At 39.9% G+C, this 25813-nt stretch overlaps 1 protein-coding gene across 1 annotated transcript in view; it reads left to right on the top strand.

Annotated features, from left to right (window-relative positions):
• The window catches only part of Lgr5 (leucine rich repeat containing G protein-coupled receptor 5), a 132776-nt gene that overhangs the window by 58534 nt on the left and 48429 nt on the right, over window positions 1-25813 (top strand). The window contains exons 2-3 of the mRNA XM_031349506.1: window positions 4184-4255; window positions 21343-21414. Of these exons, the coding sequence (XP_031205366.1) occupies window positions 4184-4255; window positions 21343-21414 (144 nt within the window). The remainder of the gene's footprint in view (window positions 1-4183; window positions 4256-21342; window positions 21415-25813) is intronic.

Raw genomic sequence — 25813 nt, 5'->3', positions numbered from 1 at the left:
AAGACAGTGCCTTTAGTCTTCATCTCAGCTCCCTCTAGCCTATGGGTCTTCATATTGCTTCTCTGAATTATGTCCCAGAGTTTTAGAGTATTTGAGTTCTTTTCCTTCACTGATGTTTTAGCGTAGTAATTCCTCAACCTTGTCCCTGATACCTGATAACTGTGTCTAGTCAATTGGTAACATTACTCCTTGTGCACTTTATTTTGACCCATTGATTTTTTTTCCTTCATTTCCAACATTGGTGCTTTGTCCTTGAGTCTTTGTCAAAACAAAAACAAAAACAAAAAGCAAAAAAACTCAATTTCTGTGATAAATTTTTCTTCCATGTTGATAACTTCTTTTTTGTGTTGCTGATTTTCTTGTCCACTTTTATGCCTTTTTTTTTCTTCTATGTTGTTGGCTTTACCCTAAAGATCATCAATTGAGTTTGCCTGCTTGTTTGTATTGTCATGAACGTCACTGATCATTTTAGTAGTAGGCATTTTTAAGTCTTTAGCTGGCATTTTGCTCTTACAGTATCTTTTGGAAGAGTCATGTGTAACAGTTGTATTAATGGTCAAGTTGGTAAAAGTCTAAAGTCACCTAGGACATAGGCCTCTGGTGGTGCTTGTGAGGGATTTTTGTTGGACTAATTGGTGTGGGAAAACACACATATCACAACAGAATGTGAGTGGCACCATATTATGGGATGGATTTCATACTGAATGAGAAGGACGGAGGTAGATAAGCAATGTGTATATATTCACCTGTTGCACAGAGGTAGATAAGCAATGTGTATATATTCACCTGTTGCTCTCTGCCACTTTACTAGTTGCCTCAAGCGCCTGCCATTGTGACTTCCGGTGTAATAATACCCTGCCACTCAAACTGTGAGCTAAAATAAGCTCTTTCCCATTTTTCTAAGTTGCTCTTCTGTTGCTGTGATAAACACCATGACCAAAAGCAACTTAGGAGATAAAATCTTATAGTTCCAGGTCACAGTCTATCATTGAGGGAAGTCGGGCAGGAACTAAGACAGAAGCCATGGAGGAATGCTACTCACTGTCTTGCTCTCTCACTAGCTCATGCTCAGCAAACTTCATCATACATCTCAGACACACCAGTCTAGAGGTGTACTACCCACAGTGGACTGGATCCTTACATATCAAATTAACAAGCTAGAAAATGCCCCGCAGACATGCCCAGAGACAGGTCTATCTGGTAGAGGGAATTCTTGAGTTGAGATTCCATTTTCCCAGGTGATTCCAGATTGTGTTAAGTTGGGAAAAACAAAACACTAATACACCTCTCAAGTCCTTTTTGTCAGAGTATTTTGTCACAGAAACGGGAAAAGAAACTAATGTTCCTTGCTTTTTCATATTTCTTGTTGTTTCTGTGATTCAATTTGTACATCTATTGGTTTGGACATCTCCTAATTTTGTGTGGGGAACTTCTTATTATACAGTCTATTTTTGCAGGCTCAATTCATAGTAACACTTGTAGGGAGTCTTAGTCAACTCCACTTAACCCACCAAAGAGCTAAACAGCTAGAGCATCTTTAGATTGTCTATCATGGTTTTCTCTGAACATTTTAGGTATCCTATCACATTTGTGAGTTTCTGAAGATTTTTCTTTCTTTCCCTTTATTGAACTGGACTCTACTTTTCTTATTCTATTTACTATTGCTCATCATACAAAGGCAATTCCCTCTCCTCCTGGAAGTCCATAAAATACTTTTCTATAATTCTTCTCTGCCCATCAGGATGGGTCTACCAGGAGGGCTCTCTTTTCTAAGTTTTCCACTGGAGAGGATTTTTTGCTGGCTAACAGTAAGTAACTCTGGCTGGAATGATGACCTTGAGACTATAGGACAGAGGATGGCCTGGAATGGGGAAGCATAAGGGCAGAGAGAAGGACAGGGGTCAGTGTGAAGAGGACCTGACCCACAACAGCCATCGGTGAGGAGAGTCAGATGCAGAAGTGACCTTTAGCATACAATTAATGTTCAATGGATCACAGAAATAGGGATGATGGGACAAGGAAAAGTTGATGATCAATTTGTTTTCTTCTCAATGCAGTCTTAGAATAAAGTTTCACCAGTGTTAGTAGCCAATTGCCATTTGTCAAATGAATAAAAATATAAGAGAAAAATGAATTTTATATAGCAAACTTTGGAAGCCATAGAAACTCTTAGAAATTTCTATTACGTGAGTGTTGCTATGAGGAACTAACTGATAGAAGCAATTTAAAGAAGGAAGGTATCATTTTGGCTCACAGTTTGAGGGTACAGTTTATGATGGCAGGGACATGATTGTTGTTTCCATGGTAACCAGAGCATGAAGCAGCTGACCACAAACACTCACACAAATGCTATGACTATATCTGGTATTGTCAAGTCTTCTCTGAGACTATATGGGCACAATGAGGTATCTAGAAACCACATCGATCTGTTTGGTAACACATTGCTGTTTGGTAAACACACATACAAAAAAAATAAAATCATCATTAATTTTTACTCTCTAGACAATCTCAGGAAAATCCAAATTTTAAAAAGTAGAGGCATATTTTACTCTCTATTTTTGTCTCTGTTTAGCTTTAAGGTGAGAATATAGCGTGTATCTGATTATGCTGTTATACACTAGTAGATGTCAAAATGGTAGTTCTAAGGTTATCATGCTCAAGTCTCTAGCAAAACATTTTGCCTACTTTGAACATATTGTTATTTTTTTGCATGTATAAGTGTGTGTGCTGTGCATGCATTTATGTACGCTTATTTACATGTGGAGAGAATGTGTGTCCGCGCACGCGCACAACAAGCAAATGTATCACATGTGCACATGTGTGCTCATGTATATGGAGGCCTGAGGGTTGATATTGGATGTCTCCTCCAATCACTCCTCGCTCTGCTGAAGCAGGGTCTGTTGGCCAGTCATGAGATCGCTGATTCTAACTCATCTAGCCAACCTGGCCCAAGCATCCATTGTCTCTCTACCCAGAAGGCTGTGATTAGAAGTAGCTGGCATACCTTCCTGGCTTCTACCTGGGTTCTGCACATCCCAAGTCTGGTCCTTCTGCTTGCAAGACAAACGCCTTATCCACTGAGCAATCTCCCCAACTTCGTGCTGGTTAACACTAAAATGACTCTTCATTTCCGTAGCATCACCAAATTAGCCTTAACAGTTGTCAAAAACAACTACACGATCAAAGTCTACTTGGCTGAGGAGTTGCCGTGGGTGTGTACTCTTTAACAAAGAAACCCAGAGTCTTAGGATGAGTTTTAAGTATGAAATCCAGACCTGGTGTTACAACAGCATTCATTCTCAGGGTAAGGCAGCAGGTCACTTTCTCCCCAAACCTGGAACGACTATATGAAGTCTGAGTTGGTCTCGGTTCAGGTCTGCCTAGCTGTCAGTCTCTGGACTTCTGAGCTACAGATAGGGAAGTCATAGATGCCATACAACACGTGAGAAATGGTAAGGAAATAGAGAAATAAAAAAATAAAATAAAATAAAATCTAATTACACGGACTTTCACTTAAAACAAAAATTGATTGAGTTCTTCCCAAAGTGGCTTGTCGTTTCCTGTGCCAGGAACTACTGTGCAGGCCCAGCAGGAAGTGTGCTACAGAACAGGATCGCCTTACACCCTCCTTTTATGGTTCATTTCACTTATTTAATGCAATCCGAGAAGCTGCAAAAGGAGCAAGTCTGAAGAAGGAAAGGGCTTTTTGTCTTGTTTTGTTTCAAGTTTCTTTGGATCAAAACATTTGTTTTCACAAGGTGCTTAAAAAAAGGAGCGGGAGGAGCGAGGAGCGGGAGTTCTAGAGTTGCCAGGTGAAGACATCTCTCTTTGTCACTTTGAAAGCAAGACACAAAGTCGGGTTTCGTCTGCTTCCTTTTCTGCCTTACTCAACATCATTTTAAACATGAAGAATTACAGCCATGCCCATGAATGGTCTAAACCATCTAGAATTCTACACAAGTTCCTCATAGAGTGTTTAATCCAAGAAAGAGCCCCCGACCTTGGCGGGTTATTTATCTGAGATGGAAAATCACCATTCATTTGTCAAGCATGGGGGGTTGGGGAGGAATCAGTTCATTTCACTGTCTTGCTTGGAAATGTGTGAAGTGAACAGCTGGATTTCCTTGCAGTGTGGCATAGTCTGCTCCTCACATGCTGTCTGTCTGTCTTCTCTCCCCTCCAGGGACCTCAGTATGAACAACATCAGTCAGCTACCCGCCAGTCTCCTACATCGCCTCCGCTTCCTAGAGGAGCTGTAAGTAGCACTGCTGTCTGGATGTTTCCAGTCAATGCTGAGCACATTCCTACATTTGTCTCTCATACTTGCTGAGGGAATCAGATAAAGCAAATCAGGGAAGCTGTCGGCACCCACAACTCTGGCACATGAGGAAACACTTAAGAGGTGGGGGTGGGGGGTGAGGGGAAAACTAGCTTATGATTCTGGAAATCAACTTATAAAAGAGTTTACCATGGGGCTACAACTTTCTAAGGTGAGACTGAGCCAAACAGATTAAAATTTTAAAGCAAAGGCTGTTTAAAAGAGCTGGATGACTCTCTGGAAACAGTTAAACAGCGGGGTATTAAAAGTTTGAATACTGGTTCATGTTTATTAAAATAGCAAGTAAAGCTATAATGAAAACCAAAAACTGCCGCTTGCTTCAGCTTGTGACTGGGAGAATTGAGTCCACATTGCATAGCACCAAAACTTCTTCTCCTAATCACTTTTAATTACCATTTCCCTACTTTTAAATTCAACTTCCCTCAAGGCTTCAATGGAGAAAACATGAAATCCAGAGGACTTAAGAATGGGTTCTTCTAAACTCACTCTTAAAAAAATAAAAATTTAAAGGAGAAAGATAAAATTAGTTAATGATGCACAGAGGAACCCTGATTAAGTCTAGTGATCACTTTCCAAAAGATGAAAAAGAACTGCAAAAATCTGCATTTGCAAATTCATTTGATCCTCATACAGTGTTGAGTGATCGAAGCTCTGCGCCATCATGGTGCCTGTGAAGGATGCTTGGCACCATCAGCTGGGTAAATCCTCTGACGGTTGATTAAAGGGATTGTGTCGGCAATGACCTCTTTTGAAACTGCGTCCCTTTTAAACCCTAAAGTCAGGGTCCAATTTGAGGAGTAATTTAAATCTTTGGTGGACCACATGATCCACCATGGGAGGTGGAGTGTTCCTTCATGGCCAAATTGCTCAACAGTGATCATTTCTTCAAGAGGATAATATTCCCAAATTCTCCATGCTAGAGCTTTATCTTTTTCTTTTTAATGGTGTTATTGCTTAAAAGAGCATTATTGTTCTTATTCCTAGAAAGAAGACAACCAATTGGTTATCATGTGGTGTGGTGGGGAGTCAGGGTAGTAGTTTATATAGCAAGGTTTTGTTTTGATTTTGGCACTTAGAGAATATACTTAGTCTATATCTAGACTTCTCTCTCTTCCTCTCTATACTTTATCATGTTCACTTACATGGCTACAACTTAGCCTTAGAAAAAGCTGGGAGTATATCTGTCTTAGTCACCATTTGTACATATTTGTAATAAATAATAAAGTTTTGAAAAGTAACAAGTGAAACACTTAAGAGGAGCTTCACACAAATTGTGTGTGTGTGTGTGTGTGTGTGTGTGTGTGTGTGTACATGTATGTATATAGTGGTTGCTTTAAGTAAATTTCAAACATCAGGGCTGCTGGCTTGTTCTCCTTGCCCTGCCCAATTAAAATGCAAAATTTAGCTCTCTGTACCATCCTATTTCTAAGATAAAAAATTATGTACCCTTCCCTCTTTTCTTTTAAATATCATGAGGCACAATGTTTCCTTTCTTCCCCAACACACTCTTCAACTTCAGACCACAAACTGAATCAATAAATAATTCACTTCCCCCAAGGACTTTTCAGAGTCCCCGCCCCTCCACTAGTAACTCAGCCCATTTAAAAAATAACTCCTCTGTCTTCTTGGAGTAAATGTTAATTCTGTCTCAAGGGCAGTTTGTCAAGAGATAATTGAGAGAGGGAAGCAGACTAAGGGGAGAGAAAGAAAGAACACCATTCTAAAATGGGGCTTTAATGAACAATCTCATATTTATCTCTCCGGCAGATCCAATACCTTGGTCATAGAACCAGAGAATTCCAGAATTAAAGGTCACTCTTTAAAAACTATCCCATTCTCCTTGTCTGCTCTGGAATTTGATCTGCTGAGCTGACTGAATTGCTGAATTTCAGCTTAAGACTGAGACCCATGAGATGGCTCAGGAGAGAAAGGCATTTGCCACCAATCCAATCACCAGACCCCCAAACTTTCCTCTGACTGCTCCATACAAACATGTGAGCACACACATACATACATGCATGCAGGCACATATATGTACACACACACACACACACACACACACACACACACACACGGACAGACAAACATGCACACACACTCATGCAAACACACATGTACACACACATATACACACCTTAACACACGCATATGCATATAGGGTGTAGTACACACAGATGGGTGGGTAGGTTGGAAGGAAGAGTTGGGGGAAGCCAAGACATGATCAGCATATATTGTATAAAATAAATTTCATTAAAATTTGTAAACTAAAAAAAAAAAAAATAAAAGAAGCACTAAAGACCAGAGAGTCGGAGGAAACTGAGACATTAAGTATGTATTTCATTGTGGGCAGAGGACTCAAGTTTGGCTCTCAGCAGCCAACATCCGTGTGTGTGTGTGTGTGTGTGTGTGTGTGTGTGTGTGTGTGTGTGTGAATAAATCACGTGCCAGGAGACCCATTACTTTCCTCTGACCTCCACAGCCACCTTTATTCACATGCATATGCCCACACAGAGACACATAACTGAAGTAAAATAAAACATTTTTAATAATAAAAAAGAAAGACTATAACAACAAATGCTTGTGAGGATGGATACAGAAGGAAATCCTTATACACTGCTGATGAAAAGGTAAACTGGTCCAGGCTCTGTGAAAATGAATATGGAGGATTCTCAAAAAACAACAACGACAGCAAAACTAAACAAGATTTGCTGTGTGACCCAGCTCTACCACTTGAGGATATTTATCCACAGACTCTAAGTCAGCATAACACAAACATAGTTGCACATCCGTGGGTTTTTCAGCATTGTCCACAGTTGTTATATAATAGAACTAACGAAGGGGTCCAACAACTGAGAGAGCTGGACAAGGAAAGCATGGCAAGCACAAACAATGGAATGTTTGTCAGCCACCAAGAGAGATGAACTTATGTCAACTGCAAGATTATGGACACAACTGGAGGTAATTATATTAAGTCAATTAAGCCAGTCACAGAGAGACAAATATATTCTCTCATTTTGTGGTCCTAGATTTTATACAGTCTCATATAACCACATATATACATATATATGTATGTGTCTGTGTGTATGTCTCTGTGTGTATGTATCTGTGTGCCTGTGTGTCTGTGTGTCTGTGTGTGTATGTATGTATACTATAATTATAATATAATGTATATTATATCATATTATATTATATGTTTATATAAGACAATAGCAGAACTAAAATTGTCCACAGGAAGAAAGGGGACAAACAAGAATAAAAGGGATTAACAAGGAGAGAGCATTGAAGGGGTCACATATATGCTTAACATAAAATGTGTGCCTGTATGAAAATAAAACAATAAATTAAGTTAAAATTTTAAAATAATAGTCTTAAAGCAAAAATAATAGCTTTCTCTCTTCTGGTCAATGTGCTTGTTATACATTATACCACTGCATCATCTTACCTCATAAAGACAGAAAGAACCAATCCTGGTTAGCAGACAGGAAAACTGAGACTGAGGGAGAATAAGAGAGACTTGAGGTAACAAAATTGGTTGGCACTAGAGCTAAGAGCTAGACGGGGGTCGCAGCTAACACGGAAGCGACCTTCAGGGCTGTGCTTGAAAGGAAGAGAGGGGATGGGGAGCTGTGCATGGCTCTCCGGTGCTGTTCATCTCTTCACCGCAGGTACCAGGTACAGGACGCTACCCAGTCAGACACCTTTGACTCAGTTAAGGAAACCCAGACATTCGGTGGTGGATGTGCATCCGCGTACATCCTTGCCGGCATCTGTCTATGTGGGAGGAAGAAAAAAGAATGAGCTGGAAGGGAAGAGTTGCAGACCCTGGGGAGGGAGCCTACATTCAAACGTCAATCCCATATCCTTGCCCTGAGAAGCATCGTCACAATCTGGAAGTGTAAAGTCTGGTACTGTTCAGCAGACCCAAAACATTTGTTGATAATATTACGTATAAAAATATGTACTTAACACGTGGTTTATGAAGCACTTTCCTTGAGCAATCAAATTTCCATCCATGCTGGTTAACACGGGCGGGCATTTAGAAACCCGTAAGTGTGTGACATTGTGACACAGAAGAAGCTATTGACAAGGTAGTGACCTTGCCCTCAGCTTACCCAGCCAAATGCTGTCTCCATTATAGCCAAATAGATTGCTGTATATAGTATCAGCAATAAAACCCATCATAACAGTCTTTAAAACTCACTGTTAATGAATCCAAGTCACCATCCTTTGCTCTTACTACCCAATCGATCATTTCCCTAGTGTACTTCATTTGTTACAGACTTTATATGAAATATATATATATATATCATGGTGTTATATACAACAATGTAGACAGCTGTGGTTCACTGTTCACCCATCCATCATTTAAGCTTATCATAGGTACCATAGTTGAAAATACAATTGTGAGGATATTCAAGGAGTTAACTTTTTTAAGTGTGTCTTTAGGCAACATGTCTCTCTGCAACAAATATTTCAGAAAAAAAAATGTTATCATGGAGATTGATCTTCCTCTCTTGTTCTTGACATCCGGGGATAGTGAGGCTGTTTCGAATGAATGTGCTTTGTCACATTCATTCCTTGATTTGTTGATTTATTGTAGTGATCGGGTACGCTCAGGCCAATCATTCCGCTCAGGGTGATCTGCTAACACTAAAAAGAGGTAAAGAAAGGGAGAGCCTTTTTCTTAATGTATAGAGTTACTTCCCTGAGAGAGGGCACAGCACCCATATCCAGAAGCCCAGGGCACCCTGGTCCGGATGTGCCAGTTGCTGACACTGAATGTCATAGGCGTTGGGGTCATAAGTAGTGAAAGCCACTCCACCTGTCCTCCAGAATGTGTCTGAGAACCAAATGACAGGATTTGAAAGGATTTAGGCAATCCTCATCTTACATTTTGAGTTGTCATGCAATTCAAACACCTTAAAAGTTTTTCCTTTCTTGTTTCATAAGCCTGATTTTTCAGGAAACCCAGGAACCTGGGATTTGTGGAGGAAAAGCTGGTTGCTTCTGTAATAGATAAAGTCAATGATGCCAGACAGCTCTTTACCAAATTTTGACATCTTGAACAATCGCTGCGTTTGGCACCCACACTTCTTCCAGCTCTGCTTACTCTGTTAAGGACTTCATGTTCTTCCTTTGTGGGCAAACAAAAGATTCTGCATTTGGCCTTCAGAGTGTGGCTCAGAGTTCAGGAGCTAATGGTAGATGGTGTCTGTTGCTGGCATCTACGAGTTAGAGTAAACTTAGATTGGAATTCTGATTAGACCAGGCAGTTGTTTCCATTTTCAATATTCCCAAGTCTTTCTTTCCAGCCTGCATCTCAAAATCTTCCCAGATTTTAGTGCTATTGGAATCAAATTGTCGACTCACAGAGAAACACGAGAGGCTCTAGGGAGGTCTGCTTTTAAGTTACCATTGTTCCCTGGAACAGTTTGCTCGTATTATGGTTGGCTTTGAAGAGCCTCTACATAAATAATAGATATCTATCATTACCAAGGAAATTTGGAATGAGAGATACCACCAGACATTCTGAAGCGTAATCCATGCTTGCTATTTTTACTCGCTCGCTACATGACTGAAAATGGTGAGAACCATCCTGCCTGTCTTTTGAGATTTTTCTTCAAGGAAGAACCATAGTAGACTAAGCACATTTTCCTTTTTGCTCATCAAGTGAAAATACTGTCATACCCACGAACAGTCTTCATGCCCTTAGGCCTTAGTATGTCTTTAGTCTACCCATGAACAGTCATACCCATGAACAGTCTTCATGCCCTTAGGCCTTAGTATGTCTTTAGTCTCTTATTTACATAGAGCTGACAATTGTTTTTCAATTCTACCAGCTAGAACTTCCAGTACGATTTCATGCCGATGATTTTAGTTCTCTTCCAAATAACAACCCTTACACTTTTAGGTATTATATACTGTGTGCATCTTGTCACCAATTAGAACACTTTTTTAGAGGTTTTTTTTTTTCTGTCTTTTCTTCTGTATCCCTATAACATGCCTTCATCCCCAACTCTTATGAAATATAAATTCCCACCCGATTTCTCTACTTAATTTTATCATTTTTTTGTTAATGCTTCTTATGCCCACCATTCAACATGTGGAGAGGACTTGGGTTTGGTTGCCAGCACCCACATGAAGGACTTCCACCTTTAACTCTGGTTCCAGGAGATCTGGCACCTTCTTTTCACCCCCCTCCCCATGAGCTCTGTGTACACATGGTACACTTACATGCATTCAGGCAAAGCACTCATACATAAAAAATCAAAATACATGGAAAGAGAAATCTCATAGGATCCCACCTGTAGGACAAGCACTAGAGACGACTAAAGAATACTGAAAGCAAGAGAGTCATGAACAGGGATGAGCCCCTTAATTTTCATCGAATACCAAGTGGCCATCCCTGAAATCATACGCACTTGAGCCACACTAAACTCAACAGGGATGTATACATCTCTATGAATATATACATAATAATAACAACTTAGAAAAAGAGGATGTCTTAGTCAGGGTTTCTATTCCTGCACAAAACATCATGACCAAGATGCAAGTTGGGGAGGAAAGGGTTAATTCAGATTACACTTCCACATTGCTGTTTGTCACCAAAGGAAATCAGGACTGGAACTCACACAGGTCAGGAAGCAGGAGCTGATACAGAAGTCATGGAGGGATGTTCCTTACTGGCTTGCTTCTCCTGGCTTGCTCAGCCTGCTTTCTCATAGAACCCAAGACTACCAGACCAGGGATGGCACCACCCACAATGGGCCCTCCTACCCTTGATCACTAATTGAGAAAAAGCCTTACAACTGGATCTTATGGAGGCATTTCCTCAACTGAAGCTCCTTTCTCTGATGACTCCAGCCTGTGTCAAGTTGACTCACAAAACCAGCCAGTACAGAGGTCATGAATTTGAGAGGGAAGTGGGGATATATGAGAGGCACTGGAAGGAAGAAAGAGAATGGGGAAATAATACCATGAAATTTTAATTTTAAAAACAATAAATACATCAAAAAGGGAAAGGTGACATCTAAACTCTGATTAGGAGCTTGGGGGAAGCTGGTCCTACAGCTAAGATAGAGCATTTCAGAGTAAGGAACAATGAAAGCAGAGATCCTGGGATAGCAGAGAGCATGAGGTGTTTGTGGAAGGAGAGAGACAGAGAACATCAGTAAGGTGTGAGGATGAAGGAGCAAAGGCCAGAGCCTATGGGCTCTGTCAGGAAGGGTGTGGAATTCAGTAGGAGTGGTGGGAAGCCATTGGAGGGATACCTGCATGCAGCTAGTAAATCAATATGATTTTTTTTAAAAGATGTATCTGGGCTGGAGAGATAGCTCAGCGGTTAAGAGCACCAACTGTTCTTCCAGAGGTCCTGAGTTCAATTCCCAGCAACCACATGGTGGGTCACAACCATCTGTAATAGGATCTGATGCCCTCTTCTGTTGTGTCTGAAGACAGCAATGGTGAACTCATATACATAAAATAATAAATAAAAAGATGTATCTGGTTTCTGTTTGAAAAAAAAACAGACTAAAGCATTATGGAAGCAGAAAGACTCATTAGGAAACTGTTAATTAGGGTGGATAAAAATCCAAGAATATTTCTCATGTACAGATGACATTGAAATATCTTGGCCAGATTTTTGTTGTTGTTGTTGTTGTTGTTGTTGTTTTGGTTTTGATTGACAGGTTCTCAGTATGGTTCAAGGTATGGGCTCCCTGGACAGCAACTTTTGAACCATCTCACTATTTACTCCCCATTGAAATTAATTTTTGTGCTTTGGGAAATGCAAAGTCATGTGCCCTCCCCAGCTAGTAAGTCAGAAACTCTGGAGCCTGAGCTCAGGAAATCACTTGTAGTGTGCTGACACTGTTTGAAGACCATAACGTCAATTATGTTGGTCAGTCGACGTTTCTGGTAATGTCAGAATTCCCTGGTGTTCCTCACACCTTTCTAGGCCCCACCACAGACGTTCTTCAGACAGATGGAGGGTAGGAGGAAAGAACATCAGGAACATGTATATAGGAGATTCCCAGGTGATAAGGATTCTGCTAAACTTTGCTCACACTGTGATGACCCCCAGCTAGGGCATATTTAAATGCCACCTCCACTTACTGTCCTCTCGGTACTCTGGAATCCAGTGTGTTCACAACCAGAGTAACACATAGCCACATCCCCCGGAAGCCCTGCCTTCTGCCTGCCCTGCTTTTGACCAGCACTGGCATTATCTAAATGTCTCTTAGGCCCACTTTAGCACCTGGGAAAGGAGGAAAATGTGTCTTTTGTCTAATTATAATAATTAAATAGCTCCATAAATGCCTAACATTTATGAATTGCTTAGTAAAAAAATAATTAAAGGTAGCTACTATGTATGTGTCCACAATACATTGTACAACAGCTTACTGAAAGGACTCCAAATTTCTGAATTTCTATCTTGCTTATAATACAAAGAGAACATTCTTTGATTGTTTCTAATCTGGCTATGTAATAGCTAACCATCTCAGAATCACCGTGCCAAACAGGAAGTAACTATAGTCAGTTATATTTAGAAACAAGATGAATAATCTTGATTGATTGGTTGACTGACTGACTGATAATAAATATCTTTGAATTTCCAGTTCTGTGCAGGCAATATGATTCTTGACCTTAAGAGTCAATAATCAGATCACCACATCCAAGGGCAGAAAATGACAGTTCAGGGCAATAGTACTGTGTAGAATCTCTCTGTGGACTGAGGCCACCACGGCAGATTTCACAGAGGAGTTGAATCTGAGCTTTATTAAGCTGTGCTTAAGAAACCATGGGTCTTTATGCTCATGCTTAAACATCTCCTAGTTCTCCTGGAAGAGTTTATTCAGCCCAGAGGTTTTAGGCTTCAACAATTCTTAGCCCATGAACCCTGAAATCTGGATATTCTTCATCCTACCTAACACTGAAAATGAACTCAAAGTTCATGAATACACACACGGTCCTTAGGCATTTTTTGAGCTGGCTTTGGAAACCTTTTGGCTGGTTTTGACCAAGTTAATGTGCTTAGCTAATTGAGCTGAGGGAAGTGATGGACTGGCTGTCACAGCTTTTAAGCACCGTGATGTATTAAGGCATAGTAGAAAGGCATGCTGTTCTATCTCAGTGGAGGTGGAAAAAAAGCAGTTGAGACAGTGTTGTCATTCTTATAAGTAAGATGACTGAGCTTCCTGCAGCAAATGGAACCAAAGATACTCCCAGAAGCACCTGCAGAAATTTCACACTTCAGTGATGCTTTGACAGTAAACCATAGCCTGGAAGGATACAAATAAAAGCGGACAGAGTAGAGAACCCCTACCTCCAGTAGAGAAGAAATCAGAAAGAAGGAAACGGTGCCTGAATACTGGAGATCGTTACATATCACCCAGGTCTTCAGGATGGGAAGACCACTTAACCCTGATGTCAGCACTCTTCAAATTTGTAGAGCAAAGTGGCATTTATTCATAAGATTCTGTGCCCTCTAGGTCTCATGGGCTTTTAAAAGTTGGAAAATTAATGTCTGTGAACTAGCAAAACTTTTCTTAGTCTTCTTATTAAATCACAAGAATTGTCATATTCAGGTGCATTCCCCTCTGATTGCTTGAGTGGCCCCTCCAGAGGGAGGCTTCTGTATCCCACAGAAAACACCAGAATATAGTGGGTCTACATCAAAAGTTCCAGGCCAGGCAGGGCTACCAACAAGAGAAAACCTTACTTAAAAAGACTCTCACGGAAGAATACCATTTTCTTTTCCCTTTTTGCCCCTTAGTTAGGGATGTGAAGGCAAAGAAGTAAAGTGATTTTCAAAGAAAAAAACGTTTTCACAACAAATTAATGAGAAGAAAAACAACCAAAAAGGGAAAGGGAAAAACCTGACTAAATTAGAAGTTGTGAAGTTCCTGGAAGAGCCAGCCAGCCATGTTCTTTGCTTAGATCTAAGAGCACTGTGTGTGGTTAGTGAGCCCATCCCTAGACGTGGCTCCCAGCACAGGCATTTCCAGAGGGACCCAAGCAGAGAGCACAGTCCAATGCCCCATCCACCCTCAGAACCCAGCACATGGGATATTCAGAACATTCCCTGTCTTTCTAGGGCAAAGTACAGGGAATCAAAAATCAGACTTCTCTTTTATAAAATAAAGCACTGACAAAAAAAAGAGTCCATATTACTTTAAAATTTCAACTTAACTTTAGAAACTCAGTGATATTTATCATTCTGAAAGATGTTCTAGATTATTATTGTAATCTAAATATAATAGCAAATCATCTCTGTTTGGGGAAGGAGAGGTACACCAATAGTCTTTTGCAATTTAATGTTCTTTGTTCTTTCTGTGGAAGTTAAATAAAGAAAGCAAATAATGTATTGAAATTGAAATAATGCATTTCATACAAGGTGCGGTGTCATGCAGGATAACTTTTATATTATAATAAAAGATATGAAAATTTTAACTTCTGTCTTATTTTAGAAACAAGAACGATAAAAAGAGATGTTTTTATAAAATGGTGAACTTTCAGAAACAGAGTTTTAAAGAACAGCTTTCAGCCAAATGGCATTTAAGTCTTTAGGATTGAGATATTCTTACATCACAGAGAAGGAAAGATTTGTGTGTGGCTCTTACTATTTACATACTGGGTACACATTTGAAAGTCTAAAGAAGGTTCCCCCCCCCCGTAGTTTAGAGGTACTTAAGTTTTAAAGTTACATAAACCACCCCCCCCACGGTAAAGAAATAAAAAAAGAATTACTTCTTTAAGTTGTTATTGTCAATAGGACAGACCTGCCTTTGAGCTAGCCCACAAAACAGCTAATGGCTCAACGTAAATCCCTTTGTTTTAGAGCAGACTACCCTAATAACAGATCAGTGGTTCACAGAGTCGTTCTTCATACAGACTCCAGGCATCTGAAGTGTCTATGCAGAGAATAAGAGAAATAAATAATATGAAGCTGCAGGAAGCACAACCCAAAGATGAGTTAAGCTGACTACAATACAACTTTTTAAAAAATATTTTTATTATAAATAAGTATGTTATTGCTGTCTTCAGACACACCAGAAGAGGGCATAAGATCCCATTACAGATGGTTGTGGGCAATTCCCCACGTGGTTGAGGGGAATTGAACTCAGGACCTCTGGAAGGACAGTCAGTGCTCTTAACTGCTGAGCCATTTCTCTAGCCCTTTAAAAAAAAAATTAATACAATATAATCTGATCATGGCTTTTCCTACCTCATCTCCTCCCAGATCTCAAAGCTCTCCCCCCAGGGCTCAGGGAACCATGAAGAAGAAGCAGTGGAAAGAGTGTAAGAACCAGAGGAGCTCCACCCACCTACCCATCCCATCCAACTCCATGCCTTCTCTCTCTCTCTCTCTTCAAAAAACAGGGAGAAAAAAAAAACAAATAAAAAGAAACAGAATAAAATAAAGCAAATAGACAAAAAAAATCAAAGCACATGGACTCACATGAGAGAAAGAGAGAGAGAGAGAGAGAGAGAGAGAGAGAGAGACAGAGAGAGAGAGAGAGAGAGAGTGAGAGAGAGAGAGAGAGAGAGACCATAAAAACACAAAAGTAGAAACACTAACAGATAAGCAAAAAAAAAGTAAGTTTATTTTAAGTGCCCAAATAAAATATTATGAGACAGAACATAAAGCTGAGTACAGTTAAAGGTCTCCCTCAACTGTAGATTACATAGCCTATGGGAGAGAATTAATGTTTTTTGTAAGAAGTTGTCAGTTGGAGATAGCTTCTGGGTTAGGCGTGGGAACCCATGGCCAGTTCTCCTCTCAGTGTTGGGAGCCCATCTGACTTGGACCTGGGCTGGCTCTATGCATGCTGCCTCAGTCTCTTGTGAGTTCATACATAGGCCAATTCTGTGTTTAGAAGACCTTGTTTCATTGGTGTCTTCCCTCCCACTGAGGACTGAGTGTTTCAGCTCTCTCTCTCTCTCTCTCTCTCTCTCTCTCTCTCTCTCCACACTGTCCAGTTGTAGGTTTATATATTCGTTCCCATTGACAAGGAGGAAAAGCTTCTCTGATGCTAGCTGAGTGAGACACTGGCTTAGAAGTATAGCAGAATGCCATTAGGGGTCATTTTATTGCTGTGTTCCTTTAGCAGGACTATAGTACTTGGTTTTCTCCTGGGTCCATGAGCTACCTTGTATCAGGTCCTTGGCTACCTGAGCAGTGTCGGGCATGGGTTCTGTCTCATAGAGTGGACCTTAAATACAACCAGATAGTGATTGTTTACACCCACAATTTTTGTGCCACTATTGCATAAGCGCATCGTGCAGGCAGGTCACCATTGTTGATCCAAGAGTTTGTCCCTGGCTTAGAATACACATTTTTAAAAGTTTATTTTCATTTCCAAAGCCAATGTCTCAAACTCCATCTGCCTTCCTTACAGTAATATAGTAGCAGAATTTAGTAAGCGCAAAGCTGAAAACTGTCTTCTAACTTCACAACTGAACTGCAGACATGTATTTTTAGCCAGATACATTACACCTTGACTCTAGTGGTGTGCTGTTAGCAACAGTGTAGATTGTGTTTTCTTCTACACCAGGATCTGGTACCTCTCCACCGTTCCTCTAGTATCCACCACACCAGATCTTCCATCTAAATACCCTAAGCGCTTTTGCTCTTAGCCCTTTAAGATATTCCTATAAGAACAATCCATTCAAAATACAGGCTTGTTCATGTCATTCTCTGACTCTAGAAGACCATATGAGGTCCTCCAAAGTCCTTTAAGCACCAGCCCTGGACAGCTTCTGGCCCCAATCTCTGGCATTCTCTTCCTTGCCCATTCTCCATACTCACCCTGTAGAAGCATCTAGACCAAACCACATGTATGCCACTCTACTCTGCCCTTCACAATATGGCTCAGACCTCTGTTGAAATGTCCTCACAGCAGAAAGGCTCTGCTATACCACTGTATCTAAAATAATCACCCTCCACATCCACAGCCCACGGTTCCCTATCTCTTTACCTTCATTATTCTTTGTTGGAAAAATTTTTCATGTTCTACTATTTGCTTACCTTAGGGCCCAATGGCAATCTCCTTGCATTAGAATGTAAGCTCAATGAATCTCATATCCCTTACTGTACCACCAAAACAGTCCCTGCACAAGGACTCAACAAAACGCTCACTGGATGCAAGCTAGTATGAAAGAATGATAACATGCATTCCTTCTCAACTCCAAATGGCTGTTAGGAGCACAGAAGCCGGCAATGCTGTGATAGCTCAGGTGTGCCAACTGCAGGTTAACAGTACAAAGATAAAAGGCTGCAGAAGCAAAGACAGCGAATGTGGATGACTGGAACAGCTTTGTAAACATGATTCCTTGAGGCCAGCTTTCGCGCAGGTGTGATACTTCCTTGCCAGCTAAATAAGCCTTCAATCATCCACTTGTTTGCAGAAGATAACCCAGGTTTATATTGATCCAGTTAGTCATCCAAAAGAGTCCGCAAGGCTATGGGACAGTTTGGATCCGCAACTCAACAACGTTATCTGGGGACCCAAGTCACTTAGCTCCTTTGGGGGAGGGTTCATGCGCGCGCGTGTGTGTGTGTGTGTGTGTGTGTGTGTGTGTGTGTGTGTGTGTGTGTGTGTGTATGTGTACACCTAACCAAGTCAAGCTTCAGGGAGTCTCTTGTCTCTTCCTCCCGACTACTGCTGAGCACTGGCGTTGCAGGTGAGCACTCCTGCACTTGGCTTAAGTTGCTTCTGGGGATCAGATTTAGGTCCTCATGCACGAAGCCATCTCCTCAGCCCTCACCATTCTTCGGATTTCACCTTTGATAGAATGTTCTTCAAGTCAGAATCAGTGGCGGTGTTTCAGCAGTCATCTCTGCAGGACAGGCAAGCCTGGGGAAGTTGGGAACAAGCAACCTCATTCTAGGAGGTGATGGAGAAGCCTCACGTAGCATTTTTATATAGTCTGACTTAGTCATGTAACCACAGGAAGATGGGGGTGGGGGAGAAGCTACAAAATGAGGCTCTAGATAAGTATCCATATACCTTTGTAAACTCTTAACCCTACGTGGGGGAAATCACCGTTGAAGAAGGGAGTGACCCATACTGGGAGGCAATTATTGTTCTTTATTTTAACTGTTAGCTAAATGCTATGTGGGCAGTTCACCATGCCTCCAGCACATCTTGAGGATGCTAGACTAGGTTCAAAAGGCAAGCCCTAGGTTATGTATTATATGACAGGCAGAATACAAAGCACAGACTCTATAACCCACAGTCCAGGAAGAAACTGCTACCAAATGAGTTTAAGGTATAGAAACTAGAAATCTCAGAAATGAGATTGCTTTGAAAGACAAGAGGGGGGAAAAAGATGATTCTAGGTCAAGGGTTCTCAGCCTATGGGTTGTGACCCATTTGGAGGTCAAATAATCCTTTCACAGAATCACATAGCAAATATCCTGCATATCAGATATTTACATTATAAGTCCTAACAGTAGCAAACTTAGAGTTATGAAGTATGAAGTAGCAACAAAAATAATTTTATGGCTGGGGTCACCACAACATGGAACTGTATTAAAGGGTCACAGCATTAGGAAGGTTGAGAACCACTGATCTAGAAGAAGCAAAGAGATGGCTAGTTCAGCTTCAGCACAGAGGAATCTGTGGAAGAAACTGGGTGCTTATTTCTTCCAGGTATAAAAACTGGCAAGAATTCTTTAGTGAATTCACTAATTCAACAAGAACTGACCATACAAAGATTATCAATGAATACAGAGTGACTGGGAGCAGGGAGAGAATGAACTGAGGGGCAGGGCAGGAGAAGATCACAAGGTTTCTTATAAAACAGATTTATGGGGAAATTTTAAGCCCTCTGGAATCACCTTGGTCAAATATTAAGAAGAATTACATAAGATTAACATGTATTTTCTGAAGACCTGCCATGGTGAGGTTAGTGCATCCCAACTTTTCATTCACTGTATATATTTAAAACCAAATATTTCTTCCTTAGTCCTTTTTCACAAATAAATTTGGTACAAAGCAATCATCCAAACCATTCTCGTTTCTTATTCTGGATTTTAACTATTAATTTCAGAATGAGATCCTACATGGCTTTGCTATTTGAAAAGTACTTCCTTGGCCCATGAAGAACATGAGAGGAACACAGAATGCAAGCTCTCTAAATCTCCCAGATTGCATCTGTCACAGGAACAAACTTCCACAAGACACAATAGTGCTGCCATGGGTCTGGAAGGGACCCGAGGTGTCATCTTGCCTAACCATTCCATGACATTAGTGGTACAAAGAAGCAAAAGGAATTTCTACTGACTTAACAGCTCAAAGCAAATTAGTGCACACACAAGAATATAGGCAACGTTTCTTTGAGAAGCCCAGACCCCTTGTTATTAAATTCCTTCTAAAAACCAGGGTTACAAATACTGTGGTGTAGTCCTTTGAATTGGGCAAATGCTTGTTGGCATTATTTCTGTTTTGTTGGGTTTGAGTTTAGGACAGGATTTTGAGTTTAAAGTCCAGGTAGGCCTCAAACATGAGATCTTCCTGCCTCTATCTCCAAAACGTTAGTATTGCATGCCTAAACTATCACACCTGGCTTCAAATGCTGTGTGTGTATGTGTGTGTGTGTGTGTGTGTGTGTGTGTGTGTGTGTGTGTGTGTGTATTTGCCACATGTGTGCAGGTACTAGGGGAAACCAGAAGAGCGTGGCAGATCTCCTGAGCTGGTAGTAAGGGAAGTTTTAAGGTACTCCATGTTGGGGCTAGGTACTGAACTCGGGTCCTCTAAAAGAGCAACAAGTGACTTAACCTCTGATCAAAGTTCAGGTCCTCTAGAAGAGGAGCCAATGACTTAACCTCTGATCAGTCTCTCCAACCTCTCAAGTACCTTTAATACAAATACCATTTAGCTCTATTCGTAAGATAATTGCATTATTAGTTTAAATATCCATCTGTGATTGAGTATTCTCAGAATGGGCTAGCAAGTGGGTGAATACAGTGACTGCCTTCTTTCGGTCATGACACTAGTTCTCTACGATGGATCCTCTCCTTTTGGAGATAATATCAAGAGGATGTATTTGAGGCCATCAGACCCTTCAGAAAAGAATTTCTACTCAAGTGGGCCAACCCTACCTTTACCCCTAACATACATCTTTACTGATGCAAGATGGGGCTGTCTTGACTGCAGGTGATCTGGCTCTAGCATGGGATGAGATTCTCAGTAGATTCTGAGCTCTTCTGGCTCATATTAGCCTAGGGTTTTCTGCTTGACAGTACCACCAAACATCCCGGGCTGTGGCTTCCATGAGCTGCTAAATTAGTACAGAACCAAACATTGGAACTACATACTCCATTAGCCGTTTTGCATATTTTTTTCAATGAAACTATTGTAAAGATAACTTTTCAAATGTCACCAGGAAAAGATGACAGAATTTGCCATTAAGTCAGCTATGTTAACACATCTTACACTAAGCTCTCTGTTTCCAATTTAAGGTATTACTCAATTAAGACATGCTAAATTAAGCTTCTCTATCTTGTGGCTTAGGAACAAACTAGATGTGATAATACACGTCCTTATTTTACAATATTAAAAAAATTAGTATATCCTGGTCTAAATACAGTGAAAATATTCTTGTTTGATTATTTCCTATTACAAATAGGTGGTTGTAAAACTTATATAAGTTACAATTTTGACATCACAAGTTTGTTTCAAATTATTATGAAGTTAGTTTTTTGTATTTATTCCTTAAAGACAGGAATAAATACATATGCATTACAAACTGTTAAAAGACTTGTTGTAAAATAATTTATTTCATTTTTTTCTTAGGTACCTCTTCTGCCAACACTTTTTTGGAAATTTAAAGTGTTTGCAAAATATACAAAAACAAGGTTCTTTGCAATTGCCTATGTGACTTGAACATAGTTGTAATGCCATTTTTAACAGTGAAGAGGTTTGCACTTGAAGAAGATGGTGCTGACTCTGTCTCTCTTTCTCTCTGCCCCACCCCCTCACCACTGAAACCCACAGACGTCTTGCTGGAAATGCCTTGACACACATTCCCAAGGGAGCATTCGCAGGCCTTCACAGTCTTAAAGTTCTGTAAGTAAACCAAGTGTTGCAGCTTGAAGACAGTCCTGATTTTCATGTCACATGACTGCTAGTTAATGTGCAAATACCAGGTGCAATTTGGATCTTTGAGGTGACTCATTTAAGTCCCTCTCTGCTTTTGCTGATATCATAAAACCATGCCATACTTGACCATAATCTATGTATGATAATTCTTCTCTTCTTCTCTAATATTATGTCTGAAGTTGTTTGCCTCTAAATAATCATCTTACCTACTCACACATGCAAGAATGTCTTTCTTTCTCCATGTCATGCAGTTGGGGAGCATGTTCCTAAAGACTCTAGTCACTAATTGAATAATTCACTGTGGTACAAGCATAATGAGATCACAGCTTCAAGTTTCCTTGAAATTTGGTTCCTTAGGATATACCAAGTAAGGACCCACTCAAACATACTAAGTTTGGGTGCATAAGTAGAAAACCTGGTGTACAACCTAGCAAAGTGGACAGCTGTTCATTAAAAAATGTTGGATTAGGGATGTAGCTCAGTGGTACATTTGCCAACTATACCCAAAGTTCTATCCAGGGGAGAGGGTTGGGAAGCAGAAGAGAAGAAATTTTAATTGCATTTAATACATAAATTTTTTTGACATTGTCAAACATCCAAATTTGTTGTTATAAAATTCAGTACTATTAAATTCTATCTTAATTGAGGTTTTCATTGCTACACCAAGACCAAAAGCAACTTGGGGAGGAACATTTTTATTTGGCTTACACATCCCTAATCACAGTTCTTTGAGCAAAGCCAAAGCAAGAACTCAAACTTGGCAGAAACCTGAAAGCAGGAACTGATGCCCAAGCTATGGAAGAATGCTGCTTACTGGCTTGATCCTCAAGGCTTGCTCAGCCTGCCTTCTTCTAGGACCCAGAACCACCAGCCCATGAATGGCACCACCCATAATAAGCTAGGCCTCCCACATCAGTCACTGATTATAAAAATGGCCTGATCTTGTAGAGGGATTTTCTTAATTAAAGTTCCCTCCTCTAACTTGACACTTTGTGTCAAGTTGACAAAAAACTATCAAGCACAAATATTTTCTTCTACTACTATTATTACTACTCACAGTCAAATTCTGTTTCAGTGCCTTCTGGTTTGGAGCATCTAAGTAGAGAAAATAGTAAAAGTTTCAAATCATTTAAATTTTATCCACAAAACAATATCTTGATTTTTATCTCTTTTCGTTAAGATAAAAATTAACTCCCCAAAAGCATTAGATTTATTTATGCTTAACGAAAATTGCTTCAGTAGCCCAAAATACATATAGGTTTTTAAAAGCTTAATTAAGTTTAATGTTTTATTAAAAATTAAATTTTATAGCAGAATCATTGTTTGTTCAACTTAGATTACTGGGTTTGGATTCCCTTCTATTTGGGTCATTATTGCTATTAACAGAAACATTGTAGGCCATATTACCAACCCTGATACTAACTTATTTTATGTGTTAGCACCAGGTACAATAAACCTACATCTCAGAGAACCGAGCAAGATATTTGAACCATTCAAAATGCATCATGAAATTTAAGTTTAAATTAAAAGACTACAATGATTTTCTCATATCTGTTTATATACAGTAAAATATTTGAATGGTGTTAAATAAATTATAGTGTAGAGTCTGGAAAGATGGTCCAGTGGTTAAGAGCACTGGCTGCTCTTAAAGAGGACCCAAAATTGAATGTCAGAACCCACATGCAGTTCACAAACACCTATAACTCCAGTTCCAAGGGACCAAATGTCCCCTTCTGGCCTCCACAGTCTCCTGTCAGCTCATAAATGTATAGATAATAGACAAGCACACACTCATGTACAATTAATTAAGAATAAATAAAAATTAAAAACAATAAAAAATAAATTACACTGAAATCAACTACTTCAATTCATTCAACAAACTGTATATGAGCTATATATGAGTATATGAGTTAGTGTATACATGAGTGTATAAGTGTATGCTCAAGCCAGCATGTTTTATTTGAAATACAAGTATCTAATACCTGTGGATTATATGATATTAAATATGAATAACATCGAATTACATAGGAATGTAATTTTAAATCCCTGTTTTTAATTATGAACTACTCAAGTTTCATACATGATTTTTTTCTACCACAGCATCATTTACTTTTCCTAATTTTACCATGTATAGTTCTCATTGCACCATCTTTCATTGAATGCTTCCCATAATACACTACATGTCTCATAAATTAAAGACAGTACCTATCTTGGTCACTGGTATATCCCAGCTCTCTGAAAAGTACCTGAATCGCAGTATACACTCAGTAAACATTTGTGAAATGAGAAAACAAAAGCATTCTAGACACCATCACTGTCTCAATTTTGTATGGTGTGAACCCACTGTTTCTAGTTTATTTATAGAATATCTGATGGGTACTTAATAAAAGAGTATTTATGTCTAATATGGTTCTATACCTGCAGGAGGCAGGTTTCATGTGCACAGAATGGTTCTGCTTTTGCTTCCTGCATTGCATTTTGCGCAATCTAGACAGTGTTGGCCTAAACTGGTTTTTAAAATGAGTCTTAGAAGCTATAACTTGGATATGGTTCAAGTTGGTCTCTCAAGGGTTCATGTGCTAGATATTTGGTCCTAGTGGGGTAATGCTGGGACAGTGGATCATTTAGGGGGTGGGGCCTGTTAATGTTCAGCCTTCACATATTTGAAGCTCATCATGTCATTGGAAGAGACGTTCTCAGAAGGACTAATACAGTTCTCACCAGGACCCTGGCTCACTCCACAGAGTACGAGTATGAGTTGTAAAAAGAGCAAACCTGGGTCCCAGAGCCTTCCAGCTTCCCCTCAAACCACATGGTTGCTTCCTTGCCCATTCCTCTGAAGAAAGGAAGGATTTGTCATTTAAAAAAATCTCCTTTTATCCATTACTAACTAACCAATGTTTCCAGTTTTCTAAGTCAGGGATTTAGCATAGCTTAGTAATTGGAATACCCAAAGTGTCATTAAACAAATTACTGCTAGAAATCACTACTAGATCAATGAAACAGATTATGGAATCTAAACCGCCAAACAGATCACCTCTGTTTCTTGGACAGAGTGTATCTATAGATGTGATCAACTGTACAACCAAAACCTATGAAACACTCAATCCAGACTGGGGTTCAGTCCTGGCTTCCTATGAAAGACATTTCCCTGCAGAAAGAAAAACAAATGAGGCTGGAGAGATGGCTCAGCAGTTAAGAGTACTGACTGCTCTTCCTAAGGTCTTGCATTCAAATCCCAGCAACCACATGATGGTTCACAATCATCTGAAATGAGATCTGATGCCCTCTTCTGGTGTGTCTGAAGACAGCTACAGCGAGCAAGTGGGTCCAGATAGAGTGGGTCTGGAGGAAGAAGAAAAAGTGACTGAAGACAGCTATAGAGTACCTACATATAATAAATAAATAAATTCTTTTAAAAAGAGAAAAGAAAAGAAGAGGAGAGGAGAAGAGAGGGGAGGGGAGGGGAGGGGAGGGGAAAGAAGGGAAGGGAAGGGAAGGGAAGGAAAACACAGAAGCTTAAACTGGATTTAACCCTCCAAGTAAGATGTCCTGACAGAACAGTGCTCAGAGACACATGGGTGGGAAAGACCTGGGATGAAGAGGTAGCTCCAAGTGGATTCAAACTCAAGCATTTAAAAGAGAGTTTGGAAGGTTTGAAGAAAAGCTGAAAGACTCCCATGTTAGGCAGCTTGAGTATCATGTCAAAACACCATGAATTTTTTTTTTCTAAGTGCAATGAGGAGCTGAAGAAAAGGTGATGAAATGTTCAGATTTAGTTAGAAAGAAATATTCAATTTAGTCAAGATCCCTAACAAACGACGAAGGTTCCTGCAAGGTCCTGCAGGAATTTTATTTCTGTTATTGCTGACTTAGAGACTGATAACCTACAAAGACCCAAATCATTAAATAACTTAAACTGCCTTGACGTGATAGCAGTGGAGCTCAGCATGGAGGCTCTGCCTGCTATGCAGTATTTAAAGACTGTAGGGACATCTCTCTCCAGGTATGATCACAATGTGGAGTGTGAGCCAGGGTAAAGGCAGTTATTGCCCATTCTCCTTGACCCCTGACTATGCCTTGCTCAGTGCAAGCCACCACTACTGAAAGGTTGTATTAGGAACTCTGCATGTTGTCTTATTTTGCATAGGAAAATTTAGGTGGATTAAATACATCCTGTCAAAACTATTGAATAATTAAATTTTTATGTTTGCTTATTTCTAGTATTATAGGCTTTCTAACGACATGTTTAAGTCAAAGCAGTATCCAGTAGAATCATTACAAAAGCAATGAAACAAATTGTATGTAGATAGATATAGATTAGATAGATAGATAGATAGATAGATAGATAGATAGATAGATAAGT

Source organism: Mastomys coucha, unplaced genomic scaffold, assembly GCF_008632895.1.
Source record: "Mastomys coucha isolate ucsf_1 unplaced genomic scaffold, UCSF_Mcou_1 pScaffold4, whole genome shotgun sequence".
Classification (NCBI taxonomy): Eukaryota; Metazoa; Chordata; class Mammalia; order Rodentia; family Muridae; genus Mastomys; species Mastomys coucha.
Note: the sequence above shows the minus strand (reverse complement) of the source record. Positions and strands in the feature narration are given on the sequence as shown.